General features: G+C 53.5%; 1 protein-coding gene and 1 long non-coding RNA gene across 6 annotated transcripts; one reads left to right on the top strand and one right to left on the bottom strand.

Annotated features, from left to right (window-relative positions):
- Positions 1–7244: 7244 nt before the first annotated feature.
- On the bottom strand, positions 7245–8704 carry LOC106781082 (uncharacterized). 2 transcript variants are annotated; one of them, XR_011434305.1, is made up of 4 exons: positions 8608–8704; positions 8073–8284; positions 7900–7991; positions 7245–7643 (listed from the first exon to the last, which is right to left on the bottom strand). It is a non-coding gene; the product is annotated as an uncharacterized lncRNA (long non-coding RNA). The 2 variants fall into 2 exon arrangements; XR_011434304.1 differs by lacking the exon at positions 8073–8284 and having other exon boundaries at positions 8608–8702.
- LOC138921605 (ral-GDS-related protein-like) lies at positions 7292–14077 on the top strand. 4 transcript variants are annotated; one of them, XM_070256048.1, is made up of 6 exons: positions 7292–7395; positions 8828–8885; positions 9285–9366; positions 9568–9696; positions 9962–9994; positions 10344–11401. In XM_070256048.1, exons 3-6 carry the CDS (start codon positions 9334–9336, stop codon positions 10416–10418), a joined length of 270 nt encoding a protein of 89 aa, XP_070112149.1. In that variant the 5' UTR covers positions 7292–7395; positions 8828–8885; positions 9285–9333; the 3' UTR covers positions 10419–11401. The 4 variants fall into 4 exon arrangements, with proteins under 4 accessions (XP_070112149.1, XP_070112146.1, XP_070112147.1 ...); XM_070256045.1 differs by lacking the exons at positions 7292–7395; positions 10344–11401 and adding an exon at positions 13677–14077 and having other exon boundaries at positions 8652–8885; XM_070256046.1 differs by lacking the exon at positions 7292–7395 and having other exon boundaries at positions 8652–8885.
- Positions 14078–15075: the final 998 nt, after the last annotated feature.

Below are 15075 nucleotides of genomic sequence, written 5' to 3'. Positions count from 1 at the left end.
CTCCTTTCTGTCTGTTGGCCTGAGCATGCCCTTGCTTCTCTCCTCTATGGGCCTCTACACTGGGTAGCCCCAAACTCTGGTGCTTGATTCCTAGTTCTGAGGATATGTGTGTGTGTGTGTGAGAGAGAGAGAGAGAGAGAGAGAGAGAAAGATGGAACACGAGAGAGGGAGTAAGAGGGAAGTGACAGACCTTTTGTAATTAAAATTTGGGTGAGACATCCCATCACTCTTACTGTGTTCTGTTCAGAAGCCAGTTGGTTTCTAACCTAGTGGTTACACAGAGATGTGTATACAATGGGTGGGAGTTACTGGATACCATTGTCAAGGCATTCCACCCCATAGGCCAAGATGAGGCCCTTGGGTCGCATTCTAAACATTCAGGAAACAATTGAACCGCTTTATGCCACAGGATGACAATATCTGAATTTCCACCCATTTCAACCCCCTCATGACGCCGACCTGAAAATGAAGCCAAGTTGGAAGTGACTGTTCCGACGTCACACTGCTGGGACCCAGGCCTGCTTTCAGTGGTGTTCTGTGCTACGTCTCACCCCTTCTTGTAATTCTTCCACCTCTAAGTTTGTGACTTAACACATGTGGCACCAGGCCACAGGGGTTATAGAAGATATTATCTTATATATACACCTGATGATCCCTGGGAAGTAGATTCTGGCCTGATCCCCACTGTGGAGGTTTGGAGACTGGGGAGGACCTGAGGCACAGTCACTTTCTGAGGACACAAAACTGGTAAGAAAAAGGAGGTCTGCGTTCATCTGTCTCCTCAAAGCTAGGACCCTGGTTAGGTTTCCAGGGAGCCGTGGCTAGGGCTGTGCTGGCTCAGTGTACCATACAGGAGATGACCTGGGGGAGGAGGGTGAGCAGCCTGGCAGCAGGGGCAGCTCTGGGCAAGTCCGATTAAAGCAAGGGGCCCAGGTAATGGACTCTTGAAAAATGACCTTACTTCCTTGGTCATAGACCTCAACAGATGTTAGAGCTCTGGAAACCAGGTACCCACAGCCCCCTATCCAGCTCACATGACCAGAGACAGTCAACAAAGATGTTTTGTTCTTATATCCTGACTTTGAGAGGATCTGGGTTCAGAAAAGCCCAAAAAGAGAGCCTTTTTCATTGTAGACATTGGCTACCCCTCATCCCCAATGCTTCTGGCCTTTGGCAGGGGGCACCCAAAGGTAACATGGAGCAGCCCAGGAAAGGCTAGTGCAGGCAGGACACAACTGTGATCCCACCTGATCAGCCCCACGCCCTTCGCCCCTTATCGTGTGCATGTGTGTGTGTGTGTGTGTGTGTGTGTGAGTATGGAAGGAGGAAGGCAGGGATGAGAGGCAGGTCATTCCTGGGCAGGAGCTGGTTGTTAAGGTTGGAAGTCTGGTGGGTCTGTCATGCTCATACCCCAGGTCGTGGCTGGCAGCATGAGAACATGAGCTCCTCCACTCCTGGTTACCGAGCCCTAGAGGTGTCATCTCATTCCATCCTTGACTAGAGTTCTTTGAAGATGCCCCTCTGTGCCTGAACTGAGGAACAGAATTTCTCTTGGGAGTTTGCCCCAGTGACAATGTGCAGGCAGCTCCTGATTCCTCCTGGCCCAGCTCCTGGGCACTGTCTTGCAGAACTCCTCTCAGGAAAGTGTCAAGGAGCCAGCGGATGGGTTCAATTCCTCCAACTCGCTAGACAAGGGGCAGGTGCACCAGGCCACCAACACCCTCCAATGCTGGTCTGAGGTGAGAGCAGAAGCAGAGGGTCTCCACAGTGAGGACCTCAAAATGTCTAGGGCAGGACCAGTACCCAGACTCAAATGTGGGGACTCCCCTGGGGCTGTGTAGGGCTTTCCCACATGAGCGTCCCACAGGCCTGATCCCAAAGAAATCTAGATCCCCACACATGAGTCACCCGCCATGTGGTAGAGTAGAAATACACCCTTTGCATATTTGTTGGAATGGTGGAGAAAGAATTTTATGTGGTCTTTGCATTTTGCTACTCGATTATTTTAGCATCCCCACCCGGGAATCCCGTGGAGGAGTCGGCTCCACTGTCCTTACAGACCTTCTCAGAGCCTTACAAATCATCACACCTGATAGGGCGGTTTGTACGAAAATGGGAGTGGGAGTAAGGTATTGTGTACATTTCTCTGCAACTTGTCATCTCACAGAACCCATCAAATCACTGTAGGCCCACCAGGTCAGGAGCTGTGGCCTTACTCATCTTCAAAATATCCCATTAAGGAGGTCATTTGCCACAGCCATTCAGCCTCTAGATGTTACTGGACCTTGACAGGATTCAATTCTGTTGCCATTTCAGCAGTGCTTCAGGGAACATGTTAAATGTGTCCTCACAGACTGTGTTAGTGTGCAGGGTCTGCCGTAACATGGGACCACAGATTGGGTGGAAGTCCCTTGATGCCTATTGGTGCGGTACTGGGCTCTGTCTTTGTAGAGCTCCACCCAGGACATCCTCCAGGAGCTGGTGGAGGGGTTCAAATACTCTTATCTCCCTGGACAAGGGGCAGGTGCATCAGGCCACCAGCAGCCAGCACTGGTCTGGGATAACTGTGGGCACATAGAGGTCTCCAAACTCAGTACCCCAAGATGACTGGGGTAGACCCAGATCCCAGACTGGAATCTGGCGACTCCCCTAGGGCCCTCCCAGGACTGTGCTTTCCCCAGAGCCTTCCTTTCCAAGTCAGGAGCCGACTAAGCCTCAGGTGGTTGAGAGGGAATGTCATGCAGCCCATGCTATATACTGTTCTTGGTTCTGACCTGCATGATCTTGAGTAGCCACTCAAATCCCTAACAGTTTGTCTCCCAACGTCTACAGTGGGCAAGTTTGCTGATGACTCACTGGGATAATGCTCTTAACACAGGCCATTAATACAGGGAGGTGCTATTGTTTCTCAGCTGACAGAATGCCTTGAAGTTGCCAATGGTTTATTGTTCCCCCCCAGTTCAAATTATACTTTTAAAGCCTAGAACGTTTTCCTGTGTGAGCACTCGTGTTCCTCCCCTTGCATCAGTTCCTGAGGTGATGGGAGTTTCTGGTCTGAGCTCCAGGCCCTGATCCTCCTGGTGGCTCATGGTGATGCTGCCAACTATATGTCCTTCTTTGTCCACTCGGTATGAAAAGGACTCAGCCCTGTCCCCTGATCAGGCCTGCGTGATGCTGACCCCAAGGCAGGCACAAGGGAGTACGTGGCAGAGTCCCTGGGCCAGCCTCCCAGGGAGAAGCATCTGCACTGCTCCCTTCCTGTGCACCCACCAGGCCTTCGCCACCCAGCAGGTGTTGGGCCAGCTGTCCCACAGGCGAGAGCTGCCCCCTCCTCAGCACAGTGCTGAGTCTCCCACCTGCTAGCTGTGTCTGAAGAATGTGAACACACCTCTCTGAGCTTCACTTTACTCTTCTGAAAGAGGGGTGGTCAGAAGATGAACCTCATGGGGTTATTGTAGGAAATCTTGGGATCAGCCACGGCAGATGCTTCCCTGGTGCCTGGCTCTGCAGAGGGGCTGCGGGGTGTCCTGGACATTCTCATGTTTGTCAGTTCTCTCTTCCCTATGGAGAAGCTCTCTGCCTCACTCCAATCAGTCCTTTGGCTTTCCTGAGTTTGGAAAACCAAGTGGAAAGCAACCTGTTTCCCCATTTGTAAAGGAGTTTTGAAATTCCATTCAATGGGTCTTGGGCCTTGTCCTTGGGGTAGTGAAATTAAGGATTTCTGAGCCAGCAGAGGAGCCCCAGGCCTACTCAGATATCTGAGAAGGTTCTGGTTGAGTTCATCTATTCAACAATATCTATTAAACACCTACTCCATGCAGGCACTTTCCTAGACACTGCAGTCATTCAGTGAATGGAGCAGGCTCAATCCTTGGGCCTCAATTCCAGTCTAAGAGTGGGACAGTCACTCTGGACGTCATAAGCAGTCATGTCCACAGTACATTAGATGTGATGCCCCCATGGCCTCTTCTAGATATGGATGCATCTTGCCATATTCCATCCAGGGTGACCGACTACAGGACCATCTAAGAATGTGAGTGGTCTTTTGGTGCAGAAGCGGGGCCTCCTATCTCCACAGAAGAGGCTGGGAGACTCTGGGAAATGTGGCTTGGGAGGAACTGACTGGCAGAACCCTGGATCTCACACAGGTTTTGATTCCCATGGGAGGGCTGAGGTCTGGGGGCTTGCCCTCCATGAGGATATGAGTCAAAGAGAGCTTTGGGTGGGGTCCCAGTCCCCCTGAGAAGCAGAGGGGAGGTGGACTGAGTGGGCCTTGAGAGACCCATCCCTTCCACAGTCCCATGTCACTCTCTGCCCTCTCCACATCCACCTGTCCTAACCACCACCACCGGGGCCCCAGATAGTAGGTGTGGTGAGCCGCCTGCTCACAAATCTGCCTCCAACCTCAGTCCTGATGCTCATGTACATGGGGGATGGGACCGGCTCTGGCCAGGCCCTCAGGAGAAGAGTGTCGGTGGGCAGATGAGATGCACATAGGCTCTGTTAGACCTGGTCAATGACCAGGCCTTCCACTGCAAGGACAGCCTGAGGGGTTGGTATGGGCTGGACCATCTTCAGGGTCCTCCACCCAAAGAAGGGTGCTGTGGGAGCATGGTGTGGAATGAAAGGCCAGGCTTCTGACTCTGCTCCACATGACTCTCCCCAGTGCCCTCTCTCTCTTCCTGGGCACCTGACTAGAACAGTACCTGCAGAATTCCTGGTGGCCCCTGCACTGTCCCCTCTTCAAGCTAAAGGAGCTGTATGTGTAGGTCACCTTGCCTGGCTCGGACCTGGATTGCTGTGACCCTCTTCTGGTGGTCCACTTGGAGCTTCCAGATATCACTGAGGCAGAGCCACAGGGTAAGGGGGACTGCAGGCAGGGAAGACTATGTGGGGTGGGGTTCACAGGCTCGGTATTCCTATAAGGGCAGTGGGATCTTTCCTGTTTGGGGAAAGACACATGGAAAGTCAGTTATGTGAGTGAACCTTTCTCTTTATCCTGCTCCAGTGCCAGCTCCAGGTCTCCAGGCAGCTGCAGAACCACAACAGTGGCCAGGTCTGGAGGTAGAGCCAGCTCCAGCTCCAGCTCCAGCTCCATTGATACCATCACCTATAGTGTCGGAGCCAGCATCCCTGCCATCAGCAGTGTTGAAGCTGGAGCAAGGACCAGCATCAGCTCCAGTGGGAGTGGCAGCTCCTGAGCTGGAGTCACCTGGACCACCAGGTCTAATGGGAATTCCATCACCAGCTCCAAAGATAGAGCCGGCTTGAAACCCAGAGCCTTCCTGCCCCAGGCCTGTGGCCAGTAAGAACCCACCAAGTGAGGAGAAGCTCAACCTCAGGGCCTTCCCTCCTAAGCTGCTGGCGGAGTAATGATCATGATGATTGCGGTGAGCAGCTGGTCTCTCAGGGTGGGGTGGGGCAGGCCTTCCCTCTGCCATCATTGCCCCAGATCTGGTCCAGACTCCTATGATCTGGGCCCAAATCCCAGCTCCACCCATGACTAACCATACGATGTGGGCAACTTTCTTAACCCCCAAGCCTTTGCTGTCCACCTGCAGACTGTAGAGGTGGACACTAACAGGACCTGCTGCACAGAGTGGCTGTGCTGTCAATGAGGTAGAAGAAGTAGAAAGCTGGGCGGGTCCTGGCCCCTGCTGTGGGGAAGGGGAACTCACTGTGTGCGGTAAGGTCCATGGGTGGCCCAACCATTTGCTCAGGAGGCTCAGCACTTTTTAGACACCTGATGTCTACTTAACTACAAAGGAGACATACAAAGCCAGTGGCTGTAGCTGCCATGGGGGAATGTGCATCAGAGTGGGGAGTGGGACCAGAGGGCAATCAGGATGGTGGAAGATGCCCCCTCGGGATGAGCCGAGTTGAGCTGCCATCTGGAACTCGGAGTTAGCCAGGATGGGCTGGGTGCAAATGCCCTCTCCCTTCCCTGCCACTGTTGGGTCCTGGGTCATCCTGTGCTGAGTGCCTTCAGTGGACAGAGAATACAATCCAGGGACTCCTACAGGGCTCAGGCCACACCCTCAGTTTCCTGAGCTCCAGCTCTGAGCATCCTGCTTGGGACTTTGGGGGCTGTAGACATGGAACTGGGGTGTGGCAGGGCCAGGTGACACTCCCCCTGCTCCCCAGGAGCTCTTCAGGAAGGTGGTGCCCTCTCAGTGCCTGGGCTCCTCCTGAGGCAAGAGGATCAAGCTCGGGAATGAGCACCTGGCACCCACCGTCCGGGCCACCACTGACCACTTCCAGAGGGTAGTCAACTTCATCACAATCACCTGCCTAGGGGACCCAAGCAGGACAGCCTCGGACAGGGCCAGGGTGGTGGAACACTGGATCCAGGTGGCACAGGTATGCACAGGCCAAGTGCAGTCCCTCTCTGGGGCCTTGGGAACTACCTCTTCACCTTTATCTGTTCTCAGTATTGAAGTGTGTTGTCCAAGCCCCTGCACAGTCCCCAGGCCCTTCCTGCCAGGGGCACACTGACTTGGACTCCAGGTCCCAGCAGTAGGATGTGCACTTCCTACCTGGCTCCTTCCTTGGGTAGAGCTAAAATCCTGCTCCCTGTGAGTGTTCCTCTTTGGGTCCTAAATATGCCCTTCTGGGGCTCCCTGAGCACCTGTGTCATCCAGGAGCGGAGATTTAAATTGAAGGGGACTGAAGCCAGAGCAAGTGGGGCCCCAGTGCCCCACCGACAGCCCATTCTCTTCCCGTTCCCGGGAGTGCAACATCCTAAAGCTCCATAAGTCACCTGGAGAACACATGGGATGAAGTTTCCTGGTGGGTAGGCCTCTCTCCCTAGGGGGATCAGGGTGGGTGAGGGACCTCCCATATGTCTGCCATTGCCCCCTCAGTCACCTGGGAACTCCCAGGAGGCAACAGACCCTGGGGACAGGGCCTAGGCCTTGCGGGGCAGGGGTAGGGGTCTCTAAGCCTCCTAGGGTCCTTAGTGCACCAGTTCTGCTTCAGGAATGTTTCCTTAAATGACAGGTACTGGGTTGAGCCAAATTGGAGGTTTTCAAGTGTTTACAAACAGAACTCTACACCCAGCTGAAACTCAAACTGGTCAAAACAGCTGCTCAATGGAAATGGGAACGGAGGCCCCAGGTGGCCCACAGGAGAGCCCATCCCCGGTCCCATGGAGACTTGAGTGCTTGGAGGAGCCCAGTGAGAGCACTCGTGCAGGCTGTTTGAATCTCTCGGGTTTTCAGAGAAAAGGGATTCGCACTCAGACCCCCGACATTATTCCTAAATTTATCCTTCCTTCTTTCCCTCCCCTCAGGGAGAGTCTGAAAACTTTAAGGAGCTGTATACAAAAGACAAATCCTTGAGCAGACAACTGATGACCAAAGTAGAGTGGAGGCTGGAGTCTGGAAAGAGAGAAGGGTGAGGTGGGAAGGGGGACGGGGCAGGGTGTGGCTTTGATAGTTTCTCACTTAAACTTCCTCTGAAAATTCCAGTCTGTCTTGTCCAGATTAGCAAGAGGAGGGATCTCTTTGGTCCACAGGCAGGTGGGCTGAAGTTTGTGGGCAGGGGGCCCTGGTCATGGGACATGGTGGTGCTGGCTGGGCTGGCACACAATCAACACATCTCTGGCTTCTGTGCAGGTCCCACCTGCTGGACTTAGCTTCTTCCTAAGTGGTTGGGGTGGGTTTAGCCCTCAGCCTAAGCCAGGCCCCCGCCGCTTCTGCTGCCTTCACCATGCCTCCAAGGGGGGCAGCCCGCCCGCCCCAGGGATGGGCACAGCAGGGATTCCCACGGGCCAGGTGGACAAACAGGCTGCTCAGCCTTGGGTCCAAATGGCTGGACCAGAGACAGATCCGGGTGTATTCTGGAACTCGCCACTGGGCCCCTCGAGCAGTCACAGCCAGTCAGTCACAGGAGTCCCACCTGAGTGCCCAGCTGGCAAGGACACATGTCCCAGGTGGCTGAGGAGAAGTGTCTGGGGACCTGATGGATTCTGGATTCTTAGTGGATCCTTCCTGAACAGACATCAGAAGCTTCATGTAAATGAGGGAGCAAAGTGTCCTGTCACCCCCTTCCCTGTTGATCAGAGGTGGCACCTTGGGGTCCACATCCTGAGTGGATGAAGAAAGAGTTCTGTTCCAGGGAATGTCCTGAGGGGCTCCTTAGGAAGTGCAGGCTTTGGCGTGGCCTCCGTTCCAGCCTGGGGGCCAGACTCTCCAGGGCCTGGGCCAGGCAGGAGCCACTCACCCAGGCTCCCAGGACACCCCGCCCTCTCCATCCACGTCTCGGCCGAGGACACACCTGAGAACTGAGGGCACAGGGCTCCGGTCAGGGGTGGGATGGGGGTTAGGTGAGCACATGGGAACAGGGCCTCTGGCTGGGAGGGGCAAGTGGCCTCTCCTCTGTGGCCCTGAGCAGCTCGCTGCCCCTGTTGGGCCTCTGTCTCCTCATCGGGGAGATGCAGGGATGATGGTCCTGTGGCACAGGCCTCAAGGGGGGTGATGGGCTAAAAGCGGGGAGAGGAGCATGCGGAGCTTTCTGCCCTGCTCCCCCTGGAGGGGTGAGGGGAGGGCAGTGATGACGGTCATGGCACGAGTCCTCAGAGACCCTGTGAGGGAGGGGAGGACTCACCCTTTCCAGACGAGGAAACAGGCTCAGGGAGGCCAGACCAGGCCACACTTAGAGTGACAGTTGGAGCTGGGCTTGTTCTAGAATCCTAGCACACTGGAGGTTGGAGTAGCCTTGGTGCCAGCTGGTTGGGGTCAGATGTCCAGGGTCAAAGGCCGGTGGTGCTGGGGAGAAGTTGGGGGAGGGGAGCATGGCCTCACTGACTTGTCCTCCATCCTGGCAGGAGGGGCCCTCCACGTTTGCCACCCTGCAGTACACCCCCAGAGAGTCCAGAGCATCAGGTGAGGGTACCTGGGGAAGGAGCTCTGCCCACCCAGCCGGAGGCCTCAGACTCAGAGAGCAGGGCCCTGGCTCCTGCAGCCCTGCCTCCTGGAGCCACAGTGCCTGAGTCCCAGTAGAGGTGACAGGAGGAGGCCCTGGAGAGCTGGTGCAGGATGGATTTGCGGTGGGGAGGGCCAGGGACCACGTTCCCTGTCACTTGTGGGAATCTGGCCCTGGGAGGTGATAGGAGGAGTGCGGGGTTCTTGGGGTGTGAAGGGAGGGAGTTGAGGGGAGGCTGCTAAGTGTCCTCGGCGGCTCCTCGTGGGAGCTCAGGGGTGGGCCAGGACGCCGAGGGGAGGACTTTTCAGGGGAGGGTCTGCGGGGGACTTGAGAGCAAGGGCTCATCCCCTCCCACCCAGATGTCACAGGGCGTTGTCCCCTTCTTGGCCTTTCCTTGGTGATCTGGTGATGCTGCATCTGGTGATGGGTGACTATCAGGAGGTGAGTGAGGGTGGGGACTGGGCAGGGGCACCCGGATCCTGAGGCTTGGGGTGTGGGATCCCCGAACTGAGCCCTGCGCTGTCAGCACCCAGCACATCTCCTCTCAGGGGAGCCTCGAGCCGCCCTGGGAGCCGGGGCGTCAGGCCCATCTCAGGGATGGGTGAACAGAGGGTCCGTGTGACACACCTGTTCCGTCCCCAGGCTGGTGAGGCAGCAAAGCCACCTGAGGGAGGGCACAGCTGTGAGAGGTTTATGAGCTGGACTCAGCCTCTCCCTCCTGCGGGGCCCACAGTGGGACAGAGAAGTTGGGCCCCTCCAGTCAGGCAGCAGGTGAGTGGCTGAGCTGTCCCTTCTGCCTGAGGCCGCAGCCTTCAGGTCTGTCATCTGAGAGGGTTGGGCTACAAGGTCCCTCGGCCTCAGCCCCATGTCCTCCTTCTCTGGAGCCCAGAGCCTGGCCCAGGTACAAGGCCTGCTTTCTCTGAATGCCCAACCCCTCTGGGGACCTGGCGGTGGTACCACATGAGAAAGAGGGGGGTCATAGAGCCTAGTCATGGCCAGGGGCTCTCTCTGATGGACTTGGCTGTCTGCCTTCCAGGGGAAGGAGATCAACCTCGAGAAAAGGACTGAGGTGAGCCGCTGGGGCACCCCCTGTGGGGGAGGGGAGTGGAAATCAGAGACCCTCAGGGCAGAACAGTCCCCGGCTCCATCCCCTGCACCTTACATGGATGGGGAGGGTTTGATAACAGAAGTGAGAGACCCATCTAATTGGCAAGTGGTTTGAGGGGGCATGGCATCAAGGAAAACTTCCTGGAGGCGGGGCTGATTATCCCATTCTGACAACAGGTGGAGCTGGAGGGAACTGGAGGGAAGGAGGGTTCTCAGGCCTGGTCCCCTGCCCCACTCCTCACCCCCTCAAGGCCCCTGCAGCATCCCCCACCCAGGCCCCATCTGCGTCCTCTCCTTCCCTCTGGTCCCAGGACTACAGAGCCATGAGGGAGAGCCTGCTGCTCCGGATGGCTGCAAACAATTACAGGCTAGAGCCCGAGGAGTGATTTGGGGCCTGGTTCCGGCACATGGAGCTGCTCAGTGGAAATGAGAGCTGAGGCCAGCTGGAGTCAGGGGAGGGCAGAGGTCGACTTTCCCTGGTGACCAGTCCAGAGAGCCCATGTTCATGGCCCCTGGTCAGCCCCAGGCCTTGTTGCATGGTAATCTCTGGGACACCCAGACTCCAGCTACTGGCAGGCAGTGGGGGGACACCTGAGGTGTGGCTCTTGGTCAACTCTCAGTGCCTCTCTGTCCTGTAGCTGCAGCCTGTCCTGCTAGCTGGAGCCCCTAGTCTGGTTGGCCAGCAGAATACTCAAGGCCGAGAAGAAGGGGTCATCATCAAGTTCAGGCACGAGTGTCTAGACTGGTGGTGACTAAATCCTAGGGGTTTAGTGAAGCTTCAGGCTGAGTATGGTCTTGGGGAGTCAGACAGCTGGCGCTGGGAGCCCAGCCCCACCACTGACCAGTCCTGTGACTGGGGAGATTCCCTTCAGCTTCCTGAGACTCAGTTTACTCCTCCGTGAAATAGGTGATGGCAAATGATCACTCATGTGGCAGGGACAAACGGGGTACTATTGGCTGACTGAGCACAGGGCCTGGAGCACAGAGTGCAGTGGGGCTGGGGAGGGGGGCCGTGATTCTGGGAGAGGCACCTCAAGATAACCTGACTCTTCTATTCAGCCACCAGAACCCCAACACTGAGCCCTGTACCACTGGCAGATCACAGCCCCATCCTCAGCAGTGGGGACTTGGCTGGGATGCTTGGCATGCACTGGGCCAGCTCCTCCTGCCTGATGGGAAGGGGAGCATTGTAAGCTGATTCCTGATTCCTAGGGTCCCCTGAGACCCGGGAGAGAGGGGACAACCCTGCCCCATCTGCCTGACATCTCTACCCCGGCACCTATTTACCTATTGAGGAGGGACAAGATTCATGATTGTAAATAGTAAATGTTAGATATGAATATTATAACAAAATCTTGTCTCTTTCACAGCCTGGGCGTGGTGGTGTGGTTCTTTCACTTTCTGTGCTCATGTAAATCAAACACAGAATCTCACATTCCCCCTTGAATTCAGAAACCTTGCAGAGTCATCAGCTTATTGTATGTGGGAGAAGGGAGAAGGGAGAAGGGAGAAGGGCCAGCCCCTCCTTGGCTAGTGAGGACACTCCCAAGTCCCCCTCACTCAGAGGACAAGTTCATCTGAGTATCATTCACCTGTCCAGGAGCAGAGACAGCCCCCCAGATCTCCCGGACTTTAGAGGCAGAGCAACAGCCACTGAAATTGGGGTGTCTTTAAAAATAGCCTGAGCTGGGACCACCTTGTGCCCCAGAACACTAGCTGCCTTTCTACCCTCTGGAGGAAGAGGAAGCATTTTTTGCTTGTCCTGTTGAGGTTTCTTTTGACCAGATATTAGGAAAGTAGTTTCCTAGTTCAATTGCTGGAATTGCATCAGCTCTAAGTGGGGAAAATACTGTAAAAAGCTCAAATGTGCATGGAGAGGATGAGGCCAGAGGAAGGTCCTGTGCAGATGGACTAAGGGCAGGCAGAACTCTCCCTTCTCGGGCCCCTCTAGGGGTTCCCTATTCACCCTTGACCTAGACTTGATCCTCCTGGGATTCTGGTCCATGACTCTGAATTCCTTTTCCTGCTTGTTTTCTTTCCAAGGGGAAACATTTACGATGCAGCTTTTAGGGCCCCAGCCGTGTCTTCCTCCATAAACCTGGTGCTCCCTTGAACTGGGATTTTCAGCATCCCTGCATTTCTCAAACAATTCTTTCTTAGGGCAGAAATTCCCTAGATGCCCCCAGCCTTTCTGTCATATACATCGTGGCCACTCCTCCCAGGCTGGGCCTGATGGATCCCAGGTGAGCTCTGGTTTGCCAGGATAACAGACCATAATCCCAACCAGAAATGACCCCACAGTCTCCCTTGCTGCCCAAGTTGGCTTCTGGGCCCATGTTGTTCTGAGGTCCATAGTCATGGACGGTCGACCAGTTTACACACTCAGTGGCGGTCGTACCACTTTATGTTAAAGGGGCCGCTAGGCCTGAGCCCATAAAGCATGTAGCCCTTGGGGTGGCTGTGTTCTTTTCCCAAGTCTCATGCTACAGTTACATTATGGGGGTGTGAGCCTTTCCTGTTGGGATCTTTGAAAGATGAGGCATGAAAGGGATGTGAGTAGAGTCCAGCAGGGAATGCCACCAAACCGATGATCCGTGGATGTGTATGGACACAGCCTTATCAAGTAAAATACTGAAAAGCTTCCCATCTGGGTGATCAACAGATAGTACTCTGCGGTCACCCTAAGACCCACCACCCCCCCATGACCAGGAGCTACAAACACCCCTCATGACTGGCATTTTGAACCTCATCCCTTGGAAACACCCTGAAAGACAAGGGCCAGATGATTTGCTTGGCACTTCTGAGTTATCCTCTCCTTCCTGATGGCTGCAAGTGTCACTCAGACACACGGAAGGCTGGGCCCTGCCAGGGAGGCCTTCTCAGGACAGCTAGAAGCTGAGGATAAATCCTGGTTCCCAGCAGCCGAGGCTCTTTCTGACATGGAACTGCCAACCAGGAAAGTGATTTGCTAAAGGAAAGACTAGGAAGGCTGTGCTTTCCCTCCAAAGAGAAAGAGGAGTGCCAGGTCCCAGGGCTGGCCCAGGGCTGGGAGGGAGGCATTAGTGTCTGAAGGGTTTCTCCTGCAGGACTGTGAGGCTCCTGAGAGGCAGCCCTGTATGAGTGACATATAAGCCCTGTGCCTTCCATATGGCAGAGGAGGTACAATTCATTGTCTCTGGTCATCCACTGGCCAAAAGTGCAGACAGTCATACAGAGGAGTCACCCATATTTGCAGTGAGGATCACCTATCAATCTTTTTTTACATTCTCAGGTCCAAAATTTGTTTGTTTGTTTTTTTTTTTTTGCATTTTTATGTTTCTGTTTTTGAACTTCTCATTTTGTTCTTGTCCCGTTTTCTTCATTTCCTTACATTGTTCAGCTCTTGGAGCTGCTTTCAAATGGTTATTGTGATCTCTTCTTCTATAGTACATCAAGGATGTTCCATTTCATCCTGTGATCTCCACATTTTGGTCCATGTTAGAGCCAGTTAACTGATCAGACCGTTAGCACTCTTTGTACCCCTCAAAACACACCATTGAATAAAGAACCTCTGGTGAGTGGGACCAAATCAATTCATTCCACCAAATCAACTGCGTGTTCCTTCCTCCATTATCCCAACCCCCTAATAGCCCACTTCTTCACAGTTGTACATAGGTTTCCATCTATGCGACCTTGGAAGAGGATGCAGCAATTTGGCAGTGCAGCACAATTCCTCATGAGCCCCCTTTTGTACCTCATGCTTTGGACCTGCTGGGTGCTGAGAGTGGAGTCTATCTTGATCAAGTCTTGGTCTTGAAGCCAAGAAGGCTGGTGGGTATACGTCCTGAGGAGGATCAGTTGTGTCTTACAAGGCAATGACCTCTGGGGGACCATGACAGGACACTCAGGAAAAGCAGAGTTAACCTCCTCAGACAGGAGGAGGACCAACAAGGCTGACTCTGTGCAAAGTGGGAGTTGAATGTTCCAGCTTAGTCAAGAACTGTTTGTACATCCCCACTTCAGTTGTCAGGACTCCATTCCTATTAAATCAATGCTATCATTTTCACCACTCTGTAGACAGGAATTTAGTTTGTGTTGTAATTCAGCCACTTGAAGGAAGAGATTCTGGGTTAGGTTTCCTCAGCTCTGAAGCTACAGGAAATAAGGGTTTATTTCCTGGAAGATATAGAAACTTCAGGTCAGTTATGGTGGTTGAGCTGAGCTGGGAATTTGACACCCTGAGCTCACGTTTTTCTTTTCTCATTTAATCAGGTGCAATTAGGAGCAGTTAGTTAATTTCATTACACTTGTTAATTTATCAAAAATGATCTAAAGTATCAAGCACATAGTCACTGTGAACTTTGCCTTTTATAAATATTTGGTTAGGAATATCCAATGGTGATATTTTGTGTATCCCTGTTGCCACATCCTGCCGTGGACTCTCAGTGCCCTCTTTAACATAGGAAATAGGGTCCTGGTGCCTTTCAATTTAACCAAACTAGAGAACCAATCCCAGAAACCCCAGAACCATTTCGGAAAACACATCTTTAAGATTCTTTTCTTATACAACCATCCTTGGTACCAAAATCTGTTTTAGAGTTCTCCAGGGCAAAGAAACATGTATTTATAACATGAACGTATACATCCATAGAACCTCACTTAACCACGGGGACATGTCCTGAGAAATGTGTCATTAGGTGATTTCACCATTGTGTGAACATCATACTTACACAAAGCTAGATGGTACAGTCTACTACACACCTAGGCTATATCGTGCTAATCTTATGGGACCACCATTGTATATACATTCTGTCACTGATGGAAACATCATCATGCGGCACATGACTATATATATGTGTATATGTATACAGAGAAACACCTATGAAGAGATTTATTTCATGGAATTATTCTTCTGATTGTGGGAGGTGGCAAGTTTGAAGTGCAGGGAGGCCAGCAGACTAGAAACTCTGCAGGATTTTAAACTTCGATCTGAGGCATAATTTCTTCACCAGGAAACTTCAACTTTTCCTTTTAGGGGTTTCAACTAAGTGAAACCCACCCATA

This window comes from Equus caballus, chromosome 30 (genome assembly GCF_041296265.1).
Source record: "Equus caballus isolate H_3958 breed thoroughbred chromosome 30, TB-T2T, whole genome shotgun sequence".
Lineage (NCBI taxonomy): Eukaryota > Metazoa > Chordata > Mammalia > Perissodactyla > Equidae > Equus > Equus caballus.
The sequence above is the reverse complement of the archived record's forward strand: the minus strand, read 5'-3'. Positions and strand labels throughout refer to the sequence as shown.